Source organism: Lontra canadensis, unplaced genomic scaffold (assembly GCF_010015895.1).
Source record: "Lontra canadensis isolate GAN:19392208 unplaced genomic scaffold, GSC_riverotter_1.0 scaffold168, whole genome shotgun sequence".
NCBI lineage: Eukaryota > Metazoa > Chordata > Mammalia > Carnivora > Mustelidae > Lontra > Lontra canadensis.
In genome coordinates, this window is record NW_022631162.1 from 1,618,616 (window position 1) to 1,641,933 (window position 23,318).

A 23,318-nucleotide genomic window follows, 5' to 3' on the forward strand; every position below is an offset into this window, starting at 1 on the left:
GGGTCACAGGGTAGCTCTATTTTAATTTTTTTAAATATTTCAACAGTAAGTTGTAAGGCATGTAAAAAAATGTGTGACACAAACAGGAAAAGAAAATGCAGAGACTACTGCAAAGGGTCCCAGATGTTGGACTTAGACAGACTTCACAGCAGCTGTTACTAAAATGCTACAAGAACCAAAGAAACCATGTTTCAAGAATCACAACGTGTAACCATGGCTCTACAGATTAAAAAATTGCAACAAGCTATGGCTTCTAGAGTTGAACAGTTCAATGACAAATGACCATTACTGCAGGGGCCCAGTGAGAGATCTGAGCCAGCAAAATACATTGAAAACCACAGGACAGAGCAACATAAATTACACAGTCTTCATTTCTATTCACTTTGGTATTTTTTTAAGAGCCTCTGAGAAATGTGGTATACCATTAAGTAGACCAACATACGCATAATGGAGTCAGAGGAGGATACCTGAATATTTCTCGTGTTTGATAAAAAGAACAATCTGCTGTCAAGAAGCTCAACACACTCTCAGATAAACAAGGATATTCATGCTTCGATACATCACTGCCCAAATGCCAAAGCCTGAAAGCAGCAAGAGAAAAAGGACTCACACATGAGAGAATCCCAATGAGATTAACTAGTTCCCTAAAGGTAATTAGATAGGACCTATAAAAGATAGCATAATTGCATATTCTCTTCTCTATATTCAAAGAAAAACCACATAGAACCGAGCTAAGACTTCCACTTCCAGGAAAATGAAGCACAAGGAACTTCTGTATTCTCCAAGCAGAGTGAAAAAGACCAGCCAGAGACCACAGGGCTGGATGAAGGGCACAAGGGTGAGTCCGTTCAGGTTTCTTTCGCCTCCTATATCCCAGGCTGGACAATAGAAAAGTTGATGGGTGCAGACAAGAAGTCCCCATGGAAAGTTTGTTCCCTCTAGACAGAAAACCAGGAAAGGGGTGTCCTAACAAGACAGAACACCCTAGAACAACAACTACTCCATTCCTACAGAATACCACAGGAAAAAATGGCCTCCTCAGATGCACCCCTGCTGGCAAAGGCCAGACAGAGGGCCTGGGTTTCCACCCTCATCAGTAATGAGACACCCAACACCCACTGGAATGGTGTCAAAGTTGAAATTCCTGCTTCTGCATTCCGTCGTCCCTGCTAGGCTGTAACAACTGCCCTGCCAGCGGCCTCAGGGTCGACCAGGTATGGAGCTGGCTCTTCTGCTTCATACAGTGCTGATAAAGTGATTTCACCCCTCCCTACAGGGGTGGTGTCCAAGGAGGCCAAACAGAAGTTCTGCATTTCCCACCATGTTCAGCAGGAACAAGGCCACCCCCTATAGGGCCCACTGGAAGGTACTGAAGAGGTATCCCTACATCTCCCCACAAGGTAATGGCAGTCACATCTACTCTGAGCCTGAGCTCTCACTGACCCCCAGCAGTAACAAGAACCCCGTCTGTCCACAGAGGCTGCCCAGAGGACCAGCACTCCCACCCCCACCCGGCAGTGAACAAGTGGGGACTCCCTTCCTTCAGAGCAGTCTCAGAGGAGACCCACTGAAACATCTTTTAAATAAGATCCAGAGTCCTACAATGTAATACTCAAAACACCCAAGTTCCAGTCAAGAATTCATCATACCAAGACATAGGAAGACCTCAAGCTGAATGGGAGGAAAAAAAAAAAAAAGACTCCATTGATGGTAACCCAACACGACACATTAGAATTATCAGACAGAAATTTTAAAGGAGTGGTATGCCTGGGTGGCTCAGTACCTTAGGCTCAGGTCATGATCTCAGGATCCTAGGATCAAGCCCCACATCAAGCTCCCACCTCAGTGGGAAGTCTGCTTCTCCATATCCCTCTGCCCAACCCCCCCAACTCATGCTCCTGCCCTACCCACCCAATAAAATTTTTTAAAAAATTTAAAGGAGCTACTATAAAAGTGTTTCCATGAACATGCTTGAAACAAGTCTCAGCACCAAAGTCTCAGAGGAAGGGCAGAGGGGAAGACCCAAACAAATTCAGAATTAAATAATAGAAAGACTGAATGGATAAGCTCAACAGAACAGAAAGAACCATAGAGGAAGAATCAGTGAATTCGAACACAAAGTCTCTGATCTGAACCGAGGGACAAACTGCTGAAGAACAGTGGGTAGAGTCTGAGGAACAAGACTATAATAAAAGACCTACTGTCCGTGTCAGAGTGCCACGGAAGGAGAGAGGGGTCAGGACACGGGGCAAAGTTCCCCAAGTTTGTCAGAAGACATAAACCTACAGACTCAATCTGAGTAAACCCCCAGCAGAATAAACCGGAAAATATCTACACTGAGACCCATCACAGACTTTTTGAAAACAAAAGGAAAAGAAAAATATTTGAAAGCAGACAGAAATAGTGAAAACAGCTGGAGTGACAGTGGAGTTCTCACCAGACACTGAAGGACAGAAAGGAGGGACATGAGATTTTTCAGGAGCTGAAAGAAATGAGCTGTCAAGCCAGACTTCTGCATCTAATGAAAGGAGTGTTCAGGAAGGAAAGAGACCTCAAGACATATTCAGAGAAAGGAGAACTAAGGACTGTTGCCAGCAGACCTGCCCTAAAAGAATGACTGAAATAAGTCATTCTAGGGGGACCTGGGTAGTTTAGTTGGTTAAGCGTCTGCTTTTGGCTCAGGTCATGATCCCCAGGTCCTGGATGGAGCCCCATGTCCTGCTCTCTGCTCAGTGGAGAGTCTGCATCTGCCTGTCTCTCTGACCCTCCCCTGTGCTTGTGCAGTCTCAAAAAAAAAAAAGAAAAGTCCTCTAAATTGAAAGGAAATAAAGAATCCTTATAACATTAGCAAGAAAGAATGACCACGGGAGCCAAAAATTATATATATGCACATGTAATGGACATCCTTTCTCCAGTTTTCCAAATTATGTTAGACAGTTGAAGCAAAACTTATGAGCCTATCTAATAGAAGTCTTCCTGTATGCAGAGGAGACATTCAAGCATTTATTATGAATGGGAGGATAGGGGATCTCCCCCACAGGTGCATGAGTCTCTACGAGGGATAAGACAACCGAACCACACACACCCAGGACCTATTTCAAGTTCCTGACTTGGAGATCACACTATGATTACAGAAGGTGTAACCACTGGGGAAAACTGGGTGAAGGGTCCACCAGACTTCCCACACTATCTGCAACGTGCCTGTCTTTACCAGGACACCACAACTAAGGGCTTTTCTCTCACACACACATGAACACACAACAAAAAGACCCACCCTCAGACCAATGTCTCTTGTGAACACAGATGCAAAAACTCACAAAATACTAGCACACAGATTCCAACACAATATAAAAAGGATTATATGCTACACCCAAGTGGGAATTAGCCCAAGAATGAAAGGGTGATTGAACCAAAAATCAATTACTGTGGTATATTCACCCAACAGATTATTCAGCCGTTAAAAGGAACAGGAGGAGGGGCGCCTGGGTGGCTCAGGGGGTTAAAGCCACTGCCTTCGGCTCAGGTCATGATCCCAGGGTCCTGGGATCGAGCCCCGCATCAGGCTCTCTGCTCAGCAGGGAGCCTGTTTCCCCCTCTCTCTCTGCCTGCCTCTCTGCCTACTTGTGATCTCTGTCAAATAAATAAATAAAATCTTAAAAAAAAATAAAAATAAAAAGGAACGGGAGGTACCTGTGTACCCTCCTATACCATAGACCTCTGCCGCGGCACCACGTGAGCCTTGAAAAAGTAAGAGAAGCTACAGAAAGATCACCCACTGGGCGATTCTGCATACGTAAGGACATCCAGAGAGGGCAAACCCAGAGACACGCATCCGCGAGGACTGGGGGCCAGTGGCTGGGGCTGCAGGGAATGAGGAGGACTGCTAGTATGCACGGTCTCTGTCTCCAGGGCAGGTGGTATAACACTGATGTACTTAGAGCATGAATGTTCTGGTTAAGTTGTATCTCAAAGTTCTTAAAAAAAAATTTAAAAAAGGAAAGAAATCACAGAAATGCTCTGCAATCTGTTGGTATTGTAATACAGAGGCAACACCTCCCACGAATCTCAAATTCCTGAGCTCAAAACACTGTCAACATCTGAGGAAGCACATTTGAGGAAGCTGGTGATTGTGTATCCCTTGTTTAACGGGGCAGAGGAGGAGATCTTCGAGAAAGCTCTGAATGCTGTTTGAGTGGAGGTATGTTTGGGCCCAAATGGATGGGCTCAGCTAGCTGAAAATTGGTGCATATGGTTCCCCACCTGTGAGGACAGATAAATGGGGGGAGGCAGGGGGGGTAAGTCTGGTTGTGGAACGTAGAGTCCTACGGGTCTGAGGCCCAGTTCCCCCCGAGCCCCGTGCTATCACACCCTGTATGAGCACAGGGGAGCCCCTCCATCTGTTCTCGGGAGCGTGGGCTCCACCGTCAGAGCGCCTGAAATGCCAGGTGTCAGAGTCCCTCGTGGGTGGCCGTGAGGGTTAAAGGTGGACACCTGCAGACAGCTTCGGCCAGTGCAGCACCTAAGGCAGTTGTCCCACCAACCACGACGGAGGAGCGGATGACAGCAGGGTTCACTGGGGTACAGAGCACCTGCAGAAGTATTACAGAAAGTATCAGGAAAAAACCAAGCAGGTGTCTTGTGAAGTTCTATGTGATTTTTAGGAATTAAGTGATGTGATTTTGGACTCTAGTGTTGGTCACATTCTAGACCTCCAAATAGTAGTTCCCCTCCCCCAACCTGACGCACACACAGGCAGACACCTGTGTGGGTGTCTGGTACCTACCGTCTAGATCTGGTTTTCTAAGGACGGGTCTGTCTGCCATGCCCGTCCTCTGGCCCTTCACGGACACTTCTCTCTTCAGCCACCTTCTTCTCTTTCCCTCCAAAGGCTCCGCACCCTTCACCAAGACTGCACTGAACTTGTCACTGGGCTTGCTGGGGAGGAGAACGTTGGCGGGGAGAGGAGGAGGCTTAAGCTAGAGGGACCTGATGGGAGAAAAGGAGCCCCCAGCAGTCTGTTCTAGTGGGTTCTTCCTCTTTAGGATAGAGGGACTGTGAGGGGCCAGAGGACGTGTGGCTAGATGCTTCTAGCAGCTATGGTACCCCAGAAACCACACTCCCAGGCCTTGCTCTCAGGAAGTGCTCACCACCTCACCCAGGCAGAGACCGCACGGGGTCAGGGCCCACGTTGGATGCCTGCAGCACAGTGTGGGTCTCCCTTCCAGCAACCAGGCCTCGCCAAGTCGGAACTGGCCACCCTTTCTACCCTGCCCATATTCAGTTCTCCTCCTCGAGGACCCTCAGCTTCTATTCTGGATTCGTCCTCTCTCAGGAACCCCCGCCCCAAGTAGAACTGAGTGCTCGATCCTCGGAATGAAACTGCCCTCACTGCCCCTCCCACTAGCACCACCCCCATGTGCACCTGTCCAGCACCTGCTTATTTTTCCCCCACATTTGTCTCTCGAGATCTTGAGCTCCTCAAGGACACAGGCTCTTCCTGGCTTGGAGCCGTGATAGTACGTTATAAATACTCAAAACATAGATTTTGGGAGTGTGACAATTTTCCATTAGAAGATATACTTTAAAAAAAATACACCCCGATTAGTACTAAAATCTGAAAAGCATTTGCAAAGAAGAGTAGAAGCAGAGATGAAGAAGGAACGACGGCCACCCAGGAGGAGGGGAGGGAGGAGAGGGGCAGCCGTCCACAGGGAGGAGCGCCCTGAGGGGAGCAGCCCCACCGCAGAGCCCCCCCTCCATTCTCGCCCCTCCTCTCTGCCACCCACGCCTGGTCACTGCTCAAACATCCCATGATCTTCTTCTGACTTAAGCCCTCATGTCGTTTCCGGGGAGCTCTGATCAATACACACATACACTCACGTGTGTGCACAGATCACGGCGACAGAAACACGCTTCTTACTATAGGTTTTGTCAAAATAGTTTTACTCAATCCTGGTCTAGAGCAACAGATTTTTATCTTTGGCAGAGTTTTATATATATATATATATATATATATATATATATATATATATATATTTTTTAATCTTTGAAACTTTGATTTAAAAACGCAGACGTGCCCACACTCACGACATCATGCCCCCAGCTTCAGAGTCTGCAAACCCACACAAGAACCCTTCGGGATCCACGGGCCTCGCCTCAGGGCTGCCTGACAGCGCGGCACGTGCTGACCCTCCCAGGGACACTGGCATCGCTCATGGACTCACTGGCTCTCCGCGGTGAGAGACAAGAGATTGTGGGAGAAGGCACCCACTGTGCCTGGGCCCTTGACCTTCAGTGGTCTGTTGAAGGGCAGGATCATCATAGGTCCCTGGGACATGCCCCCCCCATCCTAGTTTTGTGGTTAAAAACATGGTAAGAAGAAACGACAGAAAATGGAAAGAATGACTTTGGCACTGAAACGAGTCCCGTATTTCGGAAACACAGGAGCATGTAAAGTAGGTGTTACTATATCAAGGATCCCCCGATGTATTTGGTAGCTCGAATGGGAGATACATAAGAGTTTCTTCATTAAACATGTAACTATCTAACCAAGGGGAAAAAGGGGAGTAAGAGGTGAACAGAGTAGAACTCTTCAGAAGAACCATGACGGGAAGATTCGTGGGAGAAAAATACTCCTTCAGCCCCCACCCACCCACCTGGGGAAAGTGCAGTTCACACTCCAAGAGCAAGCGAAGCCATTTGCCCAGAGTTAGCCACCGCTGTGGAATTAACAATTCTCACAGGCTTTTGAGAAACAAGATACGTTTCCCAAAGAGGAGTCCTATGTGAAGGCACCATTCCTTCCAAAGAGACACCCATCTGCTCTCCCTGCGCTCAGTTTCGGGGACTGCGACAATATTGTAGTTTAAAAAGGCCTTTGCTGGGGACTGGGGGTGGGGAGCCCTAGGGGGATCTGTCCGTTAAGCGTCAGCTCAGGTCATGATCTCAGGGTCCTGGAATCGAGCCCTGCATCAGCCTCCCTGCTCCGGCCGGAAGCCAGCTTCTCCCTCTCCTCCTTCCCTTAGCTCCCCTGCTTATGCTCTCTGCCAAATAAAAACTTTAAAAAGATCTTTGTTTTCTCCTACACAAGTAAAGGGTAATCTGTTGAGCACACCCTAAGTGCCCAATGGGGATGAATTCATGGAAAGAAAGGTCTCTCTTTGTGGTAACTATTTATTTTTCAAACAAATGGTAAGGCAAGTCTTTTTGAAATGCCTGTGTTAAGGATCCTATAACTGAAATCACACAAATGGGGAAGGTCTCAGGTGGTCCCTGGGATTCTATAAGTGAAGTCACACTGTTCTTGTCCCTAGGTCTGCTCCAGCCTCCAACAAAAGCCAAGCACCAAATGGCCAAGGGAAGCGGGAGCCAGGATGTCAATGCAAATGCTTGTGCATGAGAACAGACCATCGAAGGGTCCTAGGAGGCTGCCCATCCCACAGTAACACGTGTCCTCAGCTGAAATCCCAGCTCCTGCCTTCTTTCTAGAGCATAAGAGCAGGATCCACCCTTGAAGCAGGTCACAGCCTAGCTTTCTATTCCATCTACTCGTGAGATAGTAATTATTTGTAATCAGGAAAGCCAACTGGTCAGGACTAAAGGTCTCCTGATGAAATGAGTCAATCTGATAAGAAATGCTTCTGTCCACAGCTCTGTACATGGTACCCCTGACCTCCATGAACTTGTTTACAGTCTAAGGTTCATGGCAGAGTGATGATGGTGTTGGTCTCATGGTGTATTTTCTCTGGAATTCATCAGCTTGGGCATGAGGTAAGCAAGAGGCACACCATACTAGACATGACCCCATGAGGTGACAGGCACAGCTGAGAAGGCCTACAGAGGCGGCCATCCTAAATGTTGTCGGGGCGAGGCGTGTGCTGGTGAAGGAAATGTAAACCAAGCCATGAACACCTTAATATATGTGTGGGAAATCAAAAATTGTTTGCTTCAGGGACAGTAGTGTCCATGCAGGATCAGTTCATGGCAGGAAAGATAGCAGCGAAGAAATGGGCCACCACACGGTCACCAAAGTACAAATGGGACATGGATGGCATCTGGACCAGTGCTGTGACCAGGCCAATGCCGAACGCCACACACCTTCCTATTCCTCAAGACCAGATGTCCTTGGGTCCCATGACGAGCAGAGGGAGTGGCCTGGACCCTAGAGACATGGTCCTAGTGAGCTGAGCTGACTGGGGAGAAGACGCTCTGCACCCCACCCTACAGGCGTGGACCACCTCGGACTGGAGGCAGGCTGTGCACCCCGACCCCCATCAGCACTGAGAATAAAGAAAGGAGGCTTGTGGTGGGGGGAGACTACATAGGGATTTCCAAATGACCACCTAACAGCTGGTGTGGGATCAAGAAAATCAAGAACAGGATGACCTGCTGGTTCTGAGACCAGACCGGAGGGCACCATGGAATGATGACAAGCATCTATGGTCTCAGAACCAGCCAGCCCACTCAGGAAGCAGCACGTGGCTAATGTAGAGGGAACCAACGTGGCATTTCCTGCAGAAGACAGGGCAGTCACAAAGCTAAAGTCACCCAGTGAGATGAACCATCAGCTTCCCTGAGGCTTTTTCCCTATATTCTATAGTTTTAGAGACAGGAATTAAATAGGTCAAAATGAGAAAATTCTTGTTCTGCCAGAGACTCTAGGTCATGGGCAGAAACCGCACAGAGGAAGACAAGGCAACAACCATAAAACAGGACTGCTCCCACCAAGGGCTCCTCCAGCCAAAATACGTGGGAAGCCTGCCCCTGCTTCATCAACACACCCTTCCGCCACCATAGACACACACACTCCTGTCCAGAGCACACTTAACACCTTTACTCCGCGTCCCCACCATTTTCTCTTCCTTCTGTGTCTCCTCCCCCAGATGCCATTCACCCTCAGGGACAAGTGGCAAGGAGATGGTAATTACTAGGACATTCTAGAGAAGACTCGCCTTCAAACTCTGAATTCAGAAGTGAGATCTCATGGAAGTAGTGTGGTCTACATATAGGACTGAAACCAAAAGATGAAAAAGTTGTCAAGGATTTTCTTTTACAAATGAACCCTGAAACTAGGAATAGAAGTGAGATCAAGGACAGACTCCTATATGTCCACAGGACCTAGACAGAGGCCCACTCGGGACTCTGCCAGAACTGGGAAGGGGACTAGGAGCCTGCCAGCAGCCTGCAGTCTGGTCTTTAGAGTCTGAAATAAGTATTTGGCAGAAAGGTCAGTCACAATCTCAGGAGGACACAGGTTCTTCTGGTTCCTTGGGTGAAATGTTACAGGGTGAGGGGCACAGACACAATAGCTCTGTCAAGAACAGAATCTAAAATCAGTATGAAAAAACACACTGGATCCTGAGTCCCACCAGAAATCCTGCTGCTTCCCTTCTGTTGTTTGTCAGAATTACTGAACCTAGGGAAGCCGACTTCTTTTTCTCCCTCCATCATCCCCTGCAACCTGGCTCCTGCCATGCTCACTTTAAGGAAATTGCTCTTCCAAAGGTCACCGATGAAGTTTTTATTGCTAAATCCAGCATCCTTTCTACTGAGATCTCACTGATGCACTTAATGTCACTGGACACTGCTTGCCGGTCTCTCCTGGAAACATGCTAACTTGGTTTCCATGACACTCTGTGCACTACCCTTTCTCTCTGCCAAAACTTGCTGTCTCCCTTTCTTTGCCTCCAACCCCATGAATCCAAGTCAGTGCTTTGCCTCCCAACATCTTTTCCACTGAAGGAGAGAATCCAGTTGTTGTTGTTGAATTTCTTTTTGGTGTTCCAAAATTCATTGTCTATATACCACACCCAGTGGTCCAAGCAATACATTCCCTCCATAATCCCCACCACCAGGATCCCCCAACCTCCCACCTCCTGCCCCTCCAAAACCCTCAGATTGTTTTTCAGAGTCCATAGTCTCTCGTGGTTCGTCTCCCCCTCCAGTTTCCCCCAACTCCCTTCTCCTCTCCATCTCCCCATGTCCTCCGTGTTATTCCTTATGCTCCACAAATAAGTGAAACCATATGATAATTGACTCTTATTTCACTCAGCGTAATCTCTTCCAGTCCCATCCATGTTGCTACAAAAGTTGGGTATTCATCCTTTCTGATGGAGGCATAATACTCCATAGTGTATATGGACCACATCTTCCTTATCCATTCGTCCGTTGAAGGGCATCTTGGTTCTTTCCACAGTTTGGCGACCGTGGCCATTGCTGCTATAAACATTGGGGTACAGATGGCCCTTCTTTTCACTACATCTGCTTCTTTGGGGTAAATACCTAGTAGTGCAATTGCAGAGTCATAGGGAAGCTCTACTTTTAATTTCTTAAGGAATCTCCACACTGTTTTCCAAAGTGGCTGCACCAACTTGCATTCCAATCCATTTGTTTCCATTTGTTATATGCTGATTCTTCCAAAACTTGCATTTGTAATCCCAAGTGGCACATATATATTACAAAGTCTCCACTGGCTTTTTCAAAGTTTAAATCATACTATCATGTCAAATTCAGCATTTGAATAACCTGACTTCCCTCTACCTCCTCCAAAGGAACTTCCTCCCCTCAATACTGCACCACTAGCACCATATTTTTCCAAAACATATGCAATCATAAATTTAGAGAAAAATCTGATTCCATATTTCATATACTGTTACAAAGCTCATCTCTGGGGTGTCTGGCTGGCTTGCTCAGTGGAGTGTACGACTAGATCTTGAGGTTGTGAGTTCGAGCCCCACGTTGGGTGTAGAGGTTGCTTAAAAATGAAATCTTAAGACCCTGCCATCAGTCTAAGATTACATGCCTTTGATTTTACACAAGCACCAATGACGGCAGTGCTCAGTTACTCTGGACGTCTCTGTGGCCTTTCCTTTGCTTACCAATACTTTCAGGTTTCCTCACAGCTAACAGAACACATGGCAACTAACCCTTTATGAGTGCCAAAATGCTGGTCTAGCTCATGTTCTTCTTCTGGCTCTCCCTATCTAGTCTTTCTCGATGATTACTAGGACTTTATGTGTTCTATAAACACCCAAGGCCTTGGAAGGGATCAAATATTCTTCAGTCCCTTGGGTAACGTTCACACCTCTAGCTTTCTCCAGCTCTGAGTTCATGTTACCCTTTTTCCTGACACTGCCCTCTTCCCGCCGCCCCTTGCTTCCTGAAGGCAAACTTTACTGCCTGCCAACTGACGGAACCGGGAGAGCTCAACTTGAGGCACACTGGTGGCCCTGCTCTTACTCCACACCCTCAAGCCTTCCAGAACCATGCAGACAGGAACCACCGCCTCGCCCCTGAGCTTCCACTGGCAGGGAGGCACCCAGGAGCCTCTCAGCCGCCACAGATTTCATTTGCTTGGAGAATTCCACCCGCTTCTGAGGCCCCCAGATCCATTTTCCTCTGACATAAGAGCCTTCCTCTCTGCAACAGGAAAGATCTGGTTCCCAATCTGAGGACTCCTAAAGCTCAGGTTCTTCTCTGCCAAGAGCTAAGAACCATATTCCAGGGAAGGAAACCAAGAAGGAGAAACGCCCCCCGCCCCACCACTGATGCCACCACTGCCTTTTCCCATCCACTATGAGACCTACTTCCCAGCGGGTCTTTTTGCTCAGTGTCTAAACACAGTTCTCAAGTCCAGCTCTAACCCTGGAATGTGGCCCTAATAGCAGCATCAACTCTTACCTCTGACCTCGTCAGGACCAACCCCACCCCTGGTGGGCCCGACACAACCTCATATTGCATTTGAAGAGATTAACGGCATAATTTATGATGGAAACCAAAAGCAGCTGGTGAGCCCTGTGTTCCCTTAACTTTCATGGCACCCGCTAATGACCATCTGGGGAAGGAAATCAGACAGTACCTGTGATCCTGGGGGAGGTTAGCTCCCCACTCCTGCTTTCAGCATGACCTGCTCCTATCATTCCCCTGGATTCTACTTTTTATTGCTGCAGTTTTATGTAAAAAGCGCTCACCCTGTTTGAATCCTTTGATTCCACAAATAAACACTGGGCTCTTTTCATGTGTAAGAATAATTAAGTAAAATGGTTCACCTCAAAATGAAGAAGCCCTAATGGTCAGTGTCAGTCAAGAAAGGGTAAGAGATAAATACACTAGTTATCGGTAATAGGAGACAGACAATGGTAATGTCCATCAAGAATTCAAAGTAATACCCAGACACAGTGCTGTGCACTCTGTGCACATTATGGTAGCTCATTTAGCCTCACAAAAACACGGAGCTGAGAGTTGTTTTTTGGCTTTTCAGAAAAGGAAACCAAGGTTCACAGAGGTTTAGCGATTCACCATAGTCAACTGCTAGTCTATCCTACTCAAGTCTTTGATCTTAAACTTACGGAGAGTTAAAGGTGAAAATCAGGTCTAGTTGAGACATCGGGACAGTCTTTAGAAATTGTGAAGAACTGTAGGAAACAAATGGATAAGAGACAACAACTAGAAGTAGTGAGATCAGGAGAGCCCAGAACACATGAGGAACAGCAAGGAGACAGACAACAGGAGTACAGTAAGATCTGGTTGCAAGGTTTCAGCGGAGGGTGAGCGGCACCAGCTCCCACGCTGAAGGACCTGGGTCTAATTCAGGCAGCAGAAGGGCAGAGGGAGAAGCAGACTCCCGCTGACCAGGGACCCTAATGTGGGGCTCGAGCCCAGGGCCCTGGGATCTTGACCTGAGCCGAAGGCAGATGCTTAACATACTGAACCACCCAGCTGCCCCTACATTTTTAGTTTAACAGGGGGAACAGAAACCTAGATCACGGGGGTTGTGCCACAGTAGGTCACCAATGAATCTCCATCACCCAGGGTCATGCTTGGGAATGAATGAATGATTTTAAGTCATGTATGAATCAGGCTATCACCAAAAATTCACATAAATATACTCTCAATATGAGGGATGTGAAGAAAACCGAGTGCCAGGTGAACCTATCTGCAGACAGTGGGTAGGTTACCAGGGAACTATGTCCCAATGAGAAATGGGAAAATCCAGCATAAAGAAACACCACAGTACTCAGAAGAGCTGAGTAATAGCTGAAAATATAAGCTTCAGGGAGACAGTGCACCCTCTAATTCTCTTGTCCCTTGTCAATGGCAAGACCTGTTACTCAATATTGATTAATCAAAGGGGAAGAGACTCTTCAGGATCTGCAGAAAGCAGAATCCCAGGATGTCCTACACAGAAGTCCACTCCACAGAACCATGGGGAGGGGGAGGCCTTGCACACACAACCCACAGAGGCCCCCACATCAACAGGGTGAGCCGCCCTACCTCCCCAGGCCAACCAGACCCCTCCCTGCCCGCTCCACCTCTGCTCTCCCAGCCCAGAACCAGGTCACAGGGGCAGCACCCTAGCAGTCCCTTGTAGCTAATAAGTAACCCCCAGGAGTTTCCTGGCCAGGCTCGGCCCTCTTCTACTCAGCAGCTCTGACCCTGGGCACTGGGAGCAGGCTGGCAAATACCTCACACATCCCTGGTGCTCTCCATCTCCCATCCTCCCCCACGGCTGCATATAAACCCTGGGAACCTGAGGTCTAAGAGCGTGAGCCTCGAAGCTGGGTGACAACCACAGTGCTCTCTGTGCCCTCACCCCAGTCCCTCCGCTGCTAACATAGCACCAGGCCAAGAACATGGACAAGCTGCTGCTTCTGGTCTCTGCCCTTGCCAGTCTCCTGGGGGCCTTTGCTCACACAGGTAGGGTGGTCACAGGATGGTCAAGGAGCACGAGATGAGAGGGGGGTTGGATAAGTTATTTTTCTCTCTGCGTGTAGGGTAAAGGTCCTTTTTCTCTACTCCCACTCCCAGACCTCAGGGGGAAGGTATTTGTGTTCCCTCAAGAATCTTCTACTGACCATGTGACCTTGACTCCAAAGATGGAGAAGCCTCTGAAGAGCTTTACCTTGTGTTTCCGAGCCTACAGCGACCTGAGCCGTGCCCACAGCCTCTTCTCCTACAATGCCCGGGGCAAGGACAATGAGATCCTTGTCTTCAAGGAAAGAGTTGGGGAGTACTCCCTGCACATTGGAAAAACCAAAGTCACCTTCAGAGTTGCCGAGGTGTTCCCCAGCCCCACGCACATCTGTGTTACCTGGGAGTCTTCCACAGGCATTGCTGAGTTTTGGGTCAATGGGAAGCCACTGGTGAAGAAGGGCCTGAAGCAGGGCTACTCAGTGGCGACTCAGCCCAAGATCATCCTGGGGCAGGAGCAGGATTCATATGGAGGGGGGTTTGACGTGAACCAGTCCTTCGTGGGGGAGATCGGGGACTTGTACATGTGGGACTCTGTGCTGTCCACACAACAGATCCTGTCTGTGCAGCAAGGATCCTACCTCCTTGATCCCAACGTGCTGGACTGGAGTGCTCTGGACCATGAGAGTCAAGGCTACGTGGTCATCAAGCCCCTGGTCTGGGACTGAGGTCTTCAGTCAACAGGAGCCCCTGAGAGCGAAATATGTGAGGAATCCACTCAAGACAACGCCATGAGAGATCCCATATCCAGAGTGCTTTTGCCTTTGAATTTCCTATCTCTGTGTCACTGAGTAGGAAAGTGTGTTGTGTCATCCCACCTGCATTTGTTTAGTATCCATGGTCTCGAGCATTTCGCTTTGATCCACTTACTTGGAAATCAGTGGGTTTTGTTTGTGTTTTGTTTTTGGTTTTTTTAATCATCCAGAACAACCTGGTTGTAAATGGGAGGGGAGGGGAACCCATAACTAGGAAGATACATCGCAAAGCCAGAGCCCTCCGAGTAAGGCAGTGGCAATACTGACAAGCTACTACTTCATATTAATTCCAAATGTGTGTAAAATTTCAAAAGGAATCCTATTTGGTTTTCCAGCTAAAAATCAAAAAGAGGGCTGAGGTTACAGCAGAGAAAAAATTATAATGAGATAAGTAAAAATAATGTAGACTGACATCAAGTAATGAGGAAAACTAGCAGCAGGAATGGAAACTAAAAATGTGTAGAAGTCTGGAGTTGTTGTGCAATAAGGCAAACATGTCTTTTTCTAAAAATTCCCTGTGGTATCATACGACACTTGATTTTCAGGATACGGTCCTGAAGTCCTCAGGAATACTGCTCATGACTCCCGGTTCTTCTCACGGAGAATGTAATTTAAACCCTTAATGTGACACTGTCCTCCATAACCTGATCCCCATTTACCTCCTTCAGGTACAGCCCTGAGCACCCAGCATCCTAACTGTAGTACTATAAAATACTCGCCCAGTTTTATCAGTAGTTCCTTCCATCACAAGAGCCACAAGCCACAGTTCCTGGCCCATCCCCAACAGAAAGACAGTGCCTTCCTAGAGAAGGACCCCAAAGAGAATTTCACTGCATGAGGAAAACAAGGCAGACTTTGCCCCGATAATGGGGCATGAAGCCAAGGGAAATCAGAAAGACCACACCCAAGAGAGCTTCAAAATGATAACAGGAGGGATTACTTCCAGCTCCTACATTCGTTCACCCGGGGTCAATGAGGAGACAGATGCCAGTTACAAGGAAGTGGACTAGAACCCAGGAATCCCATTAGCACAGCATTGGGATCCAGCAGGGAGAATCCAAGATCTGCCCGGGTGCTCCAGTAGATCGGAGGGACTTCCTAAGAACACGGCAACCTCTCCGGTGAGGCAGAAACCATCCAGAACATCAAGCTGGCTAGACAGGGACTTCAGCAATGTAGAAAATTCTTTTCCATTCACCAGCTCATGACTCAAGGCTTTATAGTTTAACGTCAGCCACCTTTCCTGTACTGTGAGCACCGTGCATACTAAGCAAAGACCAGGCTCTCCCTGTAGAGGACAGATTTCCTCCAGGAACACAGACACATTCGCCCAGACACTGTGCTGGGGCTTATCGGTAGATGGCTTTGACTGAACACCCACCTTGGTCAATGAACCTAAAACATTTTTTTTTTAAATCCAATCAATGTATACTCAAGTGGCTTCACCATTTTTTTGTTTGTTTGTTTTTTTTAATTGAGCACCTACTCTTGTGCCAGACACTATGCCGGGTGCAAATACAGCACTGAGCGGATCATGGTACTGGTTTTGGAGTTTATATTCTAGTCAGCCTGTGTTAGAATCCATACCTCTCCATCTTCAGGCTTTCCTCAATCTCAGGTTGATATTCTACTCCCCGTCTCAACTCTGAGTTTGATGGATTATTTACCCTCAGTGATCACTTGTCACTTCTTCTCTGTGCCCTAGAATCTAGTATCTGCCTCATTTCTTGCCTTTGGGGACCCTCTACCTCCTGAGATGACTCTTATGGGAAGAACACAATAGGATTACACACTAGTCCTTCCTTCTAGGGGACCCACACTTCATCCGAAAGAAACACTCCTGTGTCCCTGATCCCCATAAGCTCTAGGGGTCTAGGATGAACGTAAGGCAGAGGACACTTTTCTGCTTCTACAATGGCTTTAGCTGTCCACCCAACAACCATCCTGTTGAGGCACCAGGAACAGGACCCGTGATTCTCTCGAAGCAACAGCACTAAAGCCACAGCTCTCCCACAGCAGCTCCTCCCTATCCCCACATTCATCCCCTCTGCATGTCTTGTTCTGGCCAAAGGATACAAGAGTTCCTTGAACTTGTCCATCATTTCCTCTGAAAATTGCTGTCAGTGGATCTGTGTCATGTTTTTTATTAACTAATATCACATCGATGGCTCCTTCCAAACTGAAGAAAGTTTCCATTTTAACCTCATTTAAAATAGAGACAGGATTTCTGCCTACTTGCTTTAGGCATTTTTCTCAGGTATATTGGTTGTCACAACACGGAAAATAGCAGAACTCACAGAAAACCACTTCAGTCCTTGAGAATCCAGAAGGGAAAAGGAAGGACCTGCAAAGCAGGGTGACCCAGGAACTTGATCAGAGAGGGATTCCGTGTCAGAAGCTGTGGTAATGGCCACTTTCCCCCACACTGACCACTAAGGCAGGGAGAGCCATGGGAACGAGCAGTGCACAGGTGCGCAAGGAGTACTGAACCCTATAGACAGTGCTCATGAGAAAAGCAATTGTTGAGCCTTTATCGTGTACAAGAGTGGATCTGGTTCTATTTGTGAAGTTACAGAAAACCAGGTCAGAGCACTGGCTTTTACCAGGACTGGCTTTTACCGGAAAAGCCTATAAAGAATTTTTCTTTGATAAGAGGGCTTGCAGTTTTGTTTTATAGGGGGAAACTCTGGAGGGGTCTGAGGTTAAAACAATGAGGCCTCCTTGAGTTTGGGATATGCCTTAATGTAGACCTGAGTTGGGGTGAGGACGCAAACGTTTCTCTTACCTTTACTCAAGAGCACCGGTGTGTCGTCACATCTGGAGAGGAATGCCAAGATGTTCTAGGTATTCATGGCTCTTTCTACTGTTCACGAGAACAGGTATCCCAGAACACCCCAATAAGAGAAGGCAAGTACAACGTGACCTGAGTCACTTTTATTCTTTACCTTGATGGGAGCAAGTAGCTAACTTATAAACAAATCTCCATTTGTGTTCCAGGGTCTCCCATCTAGGTTTTGACTGGCTATGGCCATTCTTCTGAAAGTCCAATACAGGAGACACCAAGAGGTACCACCATACAGCTGGGACAGGGGCAAAGGCACACATGTCTGCTCACAGCCACTGGATCAAGAAGCAAAGTTGCTCCTGTTACAGACCCACTGCGTTGGGGCCCAGAGTCTGTGGGGGTGGGGAGGGGAGCTAACCCAGCTGTGTCTGGAGTCAGAAGGCAAAACACAGCATTTCACTTCAAGCTCTGGCTGAGGCAACAACTCCTCACCATAGCCCCCACCCCAGGAGGGGGCACCAAAAAAACCCAAAACAAAACAAAACAAAACCTGCTCAGCAGGTGGTCTCATGCAGTACAGGGGCTCCCTGTTAGTGAGGGTGGGATTGGGGAGAGGATTACCCCAACTTTAAATCCTCTGCCTTAATGTTCTGGTGTACTCCTAGAAATGAAAAGGACTGTCCGTGCTCTATTTTCAGTCCCTGCCGCTAAGTCTGATCCTTACCTAACCAGAGCCAGGTAGGTCTGCTACCACAAGAAAGGAGAAGCTCTTCCCATAGATGCAGAGTGGCACCACACCCCACTGTTACAGAAGGGCATTTTCACTAACACTAACAAGGACGATATACTAACACGGATTCAAAAGGACAGAGGACAGCACCATGGGACACAGAGCACATCTTCATCTGAGTTGAGCAGTCCTCTAGAAGAAAAGGCCCAGCCCATGCGAGATGGAAGCTGGCCCAGTGTTCCTTGCATGACCCATTGGTGCAGAGATCCCCTACTCATTTCAGGATTCTGACTCCACACAGACCCATGGGATGCCCAGTAAGTCTCTTGGCAATCAACCCAGGAGACAAAAGCTAGGCAGAAATTCTCCTGAGAGTCCCTGCCAAATCCAAGTTTAAAGGGGCAACTCTTCCAAAGGTACAGCCAACAGGACCAGAAATGCTCAGTGCGAAGGTATCACCTGTGCCTTCGCCAGAGTCCAGTGACATGTAAGTGACCTAATCCTCTACGAGAGCAGACCTAGAATCTAGTAGGGCTGAGCTCTAGAAGACACCAAGACTCTTTCTTTGACCAAAACTGGAAATCTGTTTTCTTGGCATTGCAATGATTTGCAAGTAAATCGTGATTGCCTGGTATGCTCCGAAACCATGAGAGAACACACGCAGACCTCACAAACTCAAAGTGGGTGGGCTCTTGGGTAGGAGAAGACTGCCCTCCCAAAGGAGTCACCAGTCCCATTTAATTTGAATACTTCTCCATAATCCTCAGTCTCTTGTCTCTTCCCTGGTTGGCTCCCTGGCTCTACCAATTTTAAAATGAAAGGAAAAGTAAAAGGGATAAAATCTAGGGGTGGGGGAAAAAAAAAACAGCCCCACCACCACCAAAAAGACACGTTATTTTTTTAACTCAAGGTTCCTTCACACACAAAAGGTCATTACAGGGGCTCAGCCTACCTGGCATTTTTAGGTTTTTTAAAAGCATAGATTCTGTTTCTAGGCACATATTTTGCTTATAAAGATTTAGGCATTTATAAATACCTACGGCTTTTGTCATAATTTCTTCCCTTTGCAAATGGTGTTTCCTCTACACCCTCGGTGCTTTCCTCCCCTCTATTTGTCTTTTTCTTCTGGTAGAAATATTGGCTTCATGACTAAAATTTTGATGCATGAGCACATTTCCGTATTCTTATTCCCCCACAGGGTTTCTATCCTTCTGGAATGTATAAATCATCTTGAAAGCTCTCTGTGCTACACTGTGCTTTCGAGATTATCTGCTGGTGTGTCCCTTACATAGAAACACCCTTAGGGTGCGGTCACAAGAAGGCTCGGGTTCAGGTGGGAGAAGGGCTGCCTCTCAGTGCCCAGCTGCAGTCACTTATGGTGGGCAGTCTCAAAGAGCCAACCCTCCCCCACCCAATGTCAAAATCCTCCTGAAGTTCATGGACCCACGTTCTAACTGTTGAGCATTTATCTCAGGCAATCCGCAATGGCAGAAACCACCCAGCCACTCCACACCCTTTTGGCTTCACAGTGCTCTCTGGGACCACCTCTCTCCTCCCACCGTGAGCCCTGGCGTCTGCTGCCACCGGAGGTCTTCTGTGTAAGAACTCCCGAGGAGGGTGAAAGGAGTGTGACCTCCTTCCACGTCCCCAGCTTCCCATATCGTCCTCTGGGGCCACGCCCATCTCCAAAGGTGGCAAGAGCCCTGCATTTGTCATCTGAGTCTTATGTTCCTCTCCAGGAATCATCCTGGAATGCTTCTGCCCTTCCAAGAGGAGTGGAGAAGTGAGCTAAGTGGGCGATTGCCCTTAATCTGTGTATGATGCTCAAACATCACGGGAGACGTAACAAGAGGCAGTAGAACAGAACTTCTGAAGAGGAATGTGGTTGGGAAGAATGAGAGGGAGAGCCAGGATGTGCGGAGGACAGCAGCCGTGGGAAGTATGTCTGGCCACCCGGGAGGACAGGCCGTGTGCAGGTGACGCCCAAGGAGCACAGCCCTCCGCTGCCCACTGAGCACCTTGGGGAGGCAGACGCGGTAGCTCTCCCTAGCGGTGGAGCTTCTCCCCTCCCAAACGTCACGCACACCTTTCCCCCGAAGCGGATACTAACGCGCAAATACGCCGCCTCCAGTGTTCCCATTGCTCTGCGCTCTCACAGGTCTTCCTCCACAGGAGAGCACGTGCATTATTTCCAAGTTTTAGGAAGGTCTTAAGGTGACCTTTCACGGTCCGTTCAGTTCAATCCAGCCCTGCACCCGCCAATAAAGTTGCCAGCAGTCAGCCATCCGGCCTCTACCCTTCTTATCTCCTCAAAGACAGTCAATTCGTATATACCCAAGGCATAATGACACAAATCCGGCTGCTTCGGGGTGACAACAATGCTGCTTTTCAGACCGTCACTTGAGGGTGCCAGGGATTTCCTTCTTCCTCCTCCTGACAGCTTAGTTCAGCGCTTTCTCCTCTTCCCGCGGCACCCCTCGCCGCTAATCGTGCCATTGCGTCAGGCTGAACAAGAAACTGAAAAGGCACACGCGATCTGTGGTTCTCCTCCATGAGCTACTGAAGCTCCTTGTTCACTCCCTGCAACCAGACTTTCAGACCAGTCATCAACCGTCTCCTTGCTCAGTCGAAGTTCTCCTCCTTGACTTCTCCTAACTTTCTGAGCCATGCTTTTGTGCTCTGTAGCATTCGAGAACAAGGTCACCATCCTCACTGTAAACACGTGTAAAAAGTCAGCCAGGCTTCCTATGACCTCACTCCCTCCATCCCCCCATAACAGTGGGGATGTTATCAGAGACCTATCAGATGACATCAGAGTGTCAGCTAGATCTTTGGATTTTTCTTGCACATATAATGTATGTGCATTCACATATACACATACACACATGTTAATCGTATTACTGTTCCTTCAAGGGTCTTGTCCAGCGTAGTCCACACACATCCATCCATCCATCCATGGTCACACAGCAGCTCCATTCAACAGACCCTTCAGCAAGGGAGGAAGGTCTGAGGTTGCTGCCCAACCCAGTTGCCTCTAGTCACATGTCACTTTTTGGCCCCAAAATGCAGCCATGGAGACCAAGGAATTAAATGTTTACTTTTATCTTCAAATCACCCCTCTACCTCCTTCTTTCTACAAATCTGCCTTGAGTCGCATGGTTGCTCTGGAATCCTTACCTTTCCAGTTGATTGGTCTCTTAAATTACTTTGTGGCACACCATTTCTCCCTTAAACGCATGCCTCCTTATTTCCCAGGCTGGGGTACTTTCCAGAAAATCTGCAACATTTTCTAGGTTATGTTTCCTAGATTCCTAGTGGCAGTTTCTGTGATGTGCCCCAGCTCTGAAGCCTGTGATTACCTTGTTCTTTAAACATCTGACAGATGGCGGCTATCTCCCAGGGTCCCTCACCAAACTTGTAGGAAAGATGGCGAGTGCTCACAGGGGAGAGGTGGAACCAGAGAGGCCCTAGGGTTTCTTCCCCTGTCCTGCCTCCTGCCGGCTGCCTGTCTACACTGTGCCATCACCTAGTGCTCTCCATGCCCAATTCCATGAACTGAAGGCTGCACATCGGGAGGGGCTGGTATCACAACATAGTATAACATTTGATTCTAAGTTGTTGACCTTCTTTATTCTTCAAGTTCCCTCTGCTGAGAAAGGTCAGGTAGTCCTTTCATTCAGTTATTTCTTTTTCCTGTTACCAGTCCTCTTCTCCCGCCACTTTGCCCTCTCCCCTTCCTTGCCCCTCAACAGTTCAAGTCCCTCTAGGCACGTCGTTACAACAAAGCAGTCTGCCAACAGCATGACAGAACATCTCGGCTGGGCCCAAGACGCCTCATCCACACACCCATTCAAATGTTCCCGGAGACCCTGTCCCTGAGAGTAATTCTACCAACTGTACAGTGTTTCATGTTTTTCCTAAGTGACAACGACCCATCCATGACTATTTCTGTAAAAGCTTGACTCCCCAGTCCCCCAATTCCTTGTTCCAGTGGCTGGTCCTTTCCCTGGAAGAGACAAGGAAGGCCGGAGCAGCACGGGCTCGGGCCCCTGTGGGCTGTTCTGAAAGGTAAAATCCTCCCATCCATGCCCTACAGAAGCAGTGTTCATGAGGAGACTTTGAAAAGGCATGTGGGGTGGTCTCATCTAATGGGAACTCCTGGGCCAGGACTTAAGGGAGGATCAAGCAGAGAGAAAGAACTCAAACGGGGGGAGGGAGTCAGCCAGTCCTAAGACCTACACGAGCCCCCGATTCAAGAGAACGACAGAGGTGTGCGTGCCTCTGTTCTCTATATCCCTTCCTCTATCACTGTTCGAGCCCACGTCAGGGGGCAACCTGCCCTGGGCTGACACCTGCATTGTTCTCAGACACGGAAACTGAAGACTGCAGGGGAAGAACCTCACAGAGGTGAGGGAGTGTGATTTTCTGGGCTTCTCCAGGTTTCGTGACCATCAGATCACCCTGTCTGTGGTTTTTCTTGTCTCATACACATCCAGCCTGGCTGGCAATGCTCTCCTCATGACCCTCATCTGCACTGACTGTCCCCCCACATGCACCCGGGTACATCTTCCTGAGCACATTGGGTACACTGGAGACCGCGTACATGATTGTCCCTGTTCCACGGATGCCATCTGGTCTCCTAGCCCAGAATCAGCCCATCCAAATGTTCTTCTTTGTTGCCTTAGCCAGCAGCAGCTGCCTTCTGAGCACAGCCATGGGCTGTGACCGCTATGGGGCCATCTGCAACACCCCGAGGTACACAGATGTCTTGAGCAGGAGGGTGTATGCCCAGCTGATGTGCGGCACCTCTGGCATTGGTCTGGCCATGGCAGTCATCCAGGTGACACCCATATTTGCCTCATTCTTCTGTCACAGAGTGGCTGGACATTTCTTCTGTGACATCCTCCCTGTCCTGAAACCCTCCTGTATGGATATCACTATCGATGAGATTCACTTTGTCAGTTTGTGTGTGATCCTGGTCCCTGTGGAGCTGGGTCTTCATCTCCTACATCCTCCTCATCTCCAGAATCCTCAAGATCCCCTCTGCCCGGGGCCAGAAGAAGGCCTTTGCCACCTGCACCTCCCACCTCGCGGTGGTCACTGTCCACTACCGCTGTGTCTCCATTGTCTACCTCAAGCCCATGTCTGAGGATTCTGCTGAACAAGACCTTTTCTCAGTGACGTACACCACCATCACTCCCTTGTTGAACCCTGTTGTCTACAGCCTGAGGAACAATGAAGTCAAGGATGCCCTACACAGAGCTATGGGAAGAAACAGTTCGTTCATACATTGACCCTG

At 48.4% G+C, this 23,318-nt stretch overlaps 1 protein-coding gene and 1 pseudogene across 1 annotated transcript; both read left to right on the forward strand.

Annotated features, from left to right (window-relative positions):
- Positions 1-13,558: 13,558 nt before the first annotated feature.
- APCS (amyloid P component, serum) lies at positions 13,559-14,447 on the forward strand. The gene is made up of 2 exons (XM_032845664.1): positions 13,559-13,695; positions 13,807-14,447. Exons 1-2 carry the CDS (start codon positions 13,632-13,634, stop codon positions 14,415-14,417), a joined length of 675 nt encoding a protein of 224 aa, XP_032701555.1. The 5' UTR covers positions 13,559-13,631; the 3' UTR covers positions 14,418-14,447.
- Positions 14,448-19,960: 5,513 nt separating this feature from the next.
- LOC116859972 lies at positions 19,961-23,313 on the forward strand (annotated as a pseudogene).
- The last annotated feature ends 5 nt before the right edge of the window (positions 23,314-23,318 follow it).

What these genes read in the sequence shown, in the direction of transcription:
- APCS (XM_032845664.1), top strand. Translation starts at nt 13,632, where the DNA reads ATGGACAAGCTGCTGCTTCTGGTCTCTGCCCTTGCCAGTCTCCTGGGG. An exon ending in GGGGGCCTTTGCTCACACAG is followed by an intron (nt 13,696 to 13,806) that starts GTAGGGTGGTCA and finishes TCCCACTCCCAG; the next exon opens with ACCTCAGGGGGAAGGTATTT.